General features: G+C 59.2%; 1 protein-coding gene across 1 annotated transcript in view; it reads right to left on the bottom strand.

Annotated features, from left to right (window-relative positions):
• Window positions 1-7: 7 nt before the first annotated feature.
• The window catches only part of LOC104542547 (KAT8 regulatory NSL complex subunit 1-like), a gene marked incomplete at both ends in the record, with an annotated part of 24572 nt that continues 22065 nt past the window's right edge, over window positions 8-2514 (bottom strand). The window contains one exon of the mRNA XM_010186895.1: window positions 8-93. Coding sequence (XP_010185197.1) covers window positions 8-93 — 86 coding nt within the window. The remainder of the gene's footprint in view (window positions 94-2514) is intronic.

Raw genomic sequence — 2514 nt, forward strand, 5'->3', positions numbered from 1 at the left:
GAGTGGCAGTTGCCCAGCTCGGGGGATGCCGGCTGCGGCGTCGAGGGGTTCCCCAGCTGGGGGGTCGTCCGTCCGTCCGTCGATCTGTAAGACCTGAGATGGGAACAGCTTTTCAGGGCTTGGTTTCAGTCCCGGGGCGCTCGCTGGTGCCACCCTGCGATCCCGGCCACTGCGCCCTCCATGGGAGCAGCCGAGTGATGGGGGAAGCCACAGCCCGGAGGTGAACTCATTCAGGCTCATATCTGCCCTAGAGCTCTGTGCCCCACACATCCCCTACGCCGCCAGCGCCGCAGAGACACCTCGATGAGAAGCCGCTCTGCGAGATCAGACCCTCAACACCGGCTCCCCAAGCGCTTCCCCGTGACGCCAGGCGGCTCAAGAACCCAGCGCAGTGAATCAGAAATGCTGACAACACAGCGAGTTCAAGCCGGGCGTGGGAGGAGCCCTGCAAAACCCCTGAACTTCAGAGACTAAACCGAAATCCAGAAACTCTGAGCACCTACACAGATTCCCAGATAAAAGACCCGCGGGCTGCGAGCAGAGAAACCCGACTGGAGCCCCCACATCTGTGAGCAACTTCTCAAGACAAACTGCAACAGCAAGAGGCAACCGGGGGCTGCCAAGGATCAGCTCCCACAATCTCCCTTGGCCACGAAGTTCAGCAGCACACACAGCCCCAGCCCCAGCCCCAGCAGAGCAATAAACCTGCTCGGCCTGCGGCAAACCAGAGCGCGGTGCTGAGTGAAGATGCAATGTAAAAGCTGCTAAAAAAACCAAACCAACCTGTTACATGCACAAGGCAGGAAGGCCACGAGATGCTCAGCAGATCTGCTGCAGCAGGTCACAAAGAGGATGATACTGAAGAGAAACTGGGTGAGTTTACCCCAGTTTTTACTGGTTATGGCCTGGTCCCGGTGCTCCACAGGCGAGGAGCAAGGCCCTGGTACAGAACCACAGCAGTGAGGAGTTATGGGCCCCGAGGGCTCCAACCGCTCCTGAAGGACCCAAGTGGCCCATGCTGGGAGCTGAGGGTCTGGCACGGACCCTGCTGAGGAGCAGCTTGGGGCACAGACACAGCAAACCCCGTCCTGGGCTGTGCTGAAGGCGCCCAGCAGAGCAGGGACGTGGACAGCCCCCGCTGGGGAGCTGCACTGGGAACACTGGGCCCAGAATTCTCCATCCCTGGGAGCCAGGCAAAGCCATGGCCACCCTGGGCTGCTGCTGGGGGCTGGACCAGAGACTTCGGGAGGTCCTTTCCCACCTGCACTCCTAAACCTATGAAGTTTGAGTTCACCCCAATGACCACACCAGGTCTCAACACAGCATCTCCCACCAACGGCCTCACAGGGGCTCCTGAGTGAACCAAAGCTGTGGGAAGTGCTGTCAGGCGTCAGGAACTGCCTGAAGAAGTCCACACACCAACACCACCACATCCCACGCTCCACAGCGCCGGGAAATGCAGCTGCAGCACCAAGGAAACCTGACAAACGCCACCTCTGCACCCGCAGCAGCTCCTGCAGAAACAACCTCACACGATCGCAGCGCGACGGGGCCGAACCCAAACCACAACCGGACCCAGACGCCCGGGTGCAGCTCTGAGCGCAGTCCTGTTCAGCAAACGTTTCTGCCCACGTGTGGGGCGCTTCAAAACCTCAAAGCCTCAGAAATTAAATGGTGAAGAGCGAATGTTTCTCTACGCAGGTTCACGATGAGATCAAAGCTGGGAGCTGTCACAGCTTTAGACACCGACTCACACAAAGATGCTGTGGAAAGGGCGTCAAGAGGAACCTGAGCACACGCGTGGAAAGGGAGGAAGTGGCGCTGCTAAAGCCATCGAGCAGAGATGCCATGGACAGTGGTGCTCAGAACGAGTCCTGCTCCTGCTCCTCCCTGCAGGACGCCCCCGCTCAGCCCTGGTTGTGCTCTGGAGGCCCGAGCTGGCCCCAGCCTCCCCTTCCAGAGGGGTGGAAGGGCTCCAGGAGCAGAATCCAAGCCGATGGTGCAGGAGTTGGCTGTTCACAGCTTAACCAGTCAGAGTCCTTCACCTCAGCAAGACCCCTCAGTCCTAAAGAGCTCCTCAAGCTGCTCTTGTGGATGGATCACACCTTCCAGTACCACCACCAACTTCTAACCATGTTTATGGATCATCCCACCCAACAAAGCCTCCACGAGCACCTCCCAGGAGCATCACACAGAATCACAGAACGTCAGGAGTTGGAAGGGCCCTGGAAAGCTCCCCCAGTGCAACCCCTGCCAGAGCAGGATCACCAGAGCAGTCACACAGGAACACGGCCAGGGCTTTGGGTGTCTGCAGACAAGGAGACTCCACAACCTCTCTGGGCAGCCTGGGCCATGCTCTGCACCCTCACACTGACAAAGTTTGGCCTCATCTTCAGCTTGAACCTCCTGTGCTCCAGCTTGGGACCATTGCCCCTTGTCCTGGCATTGGCCATCCCAGAGCAGAGCCTGGCTCCTTCCTCCTGACACTGCCCTTTCCCAATGGATCCCCAGGAA

This window comes from Mesitornis unicolor, unplaced genomic scaffold, assembly GCF_000695765.1.
Source record: "Mesitornis unicolor isolate BGI_N332 unplaced genomic scaffold, ASM69576v1 scaffold19266, whole genome shotgun sequence".
NCBI classification, from domain to species: Eukaryota; Metazoa; Chordata; class Aves; order Mesitornithiformes; family Mesitornithidae; genus Mesitornis; species Mesitornis unicolor.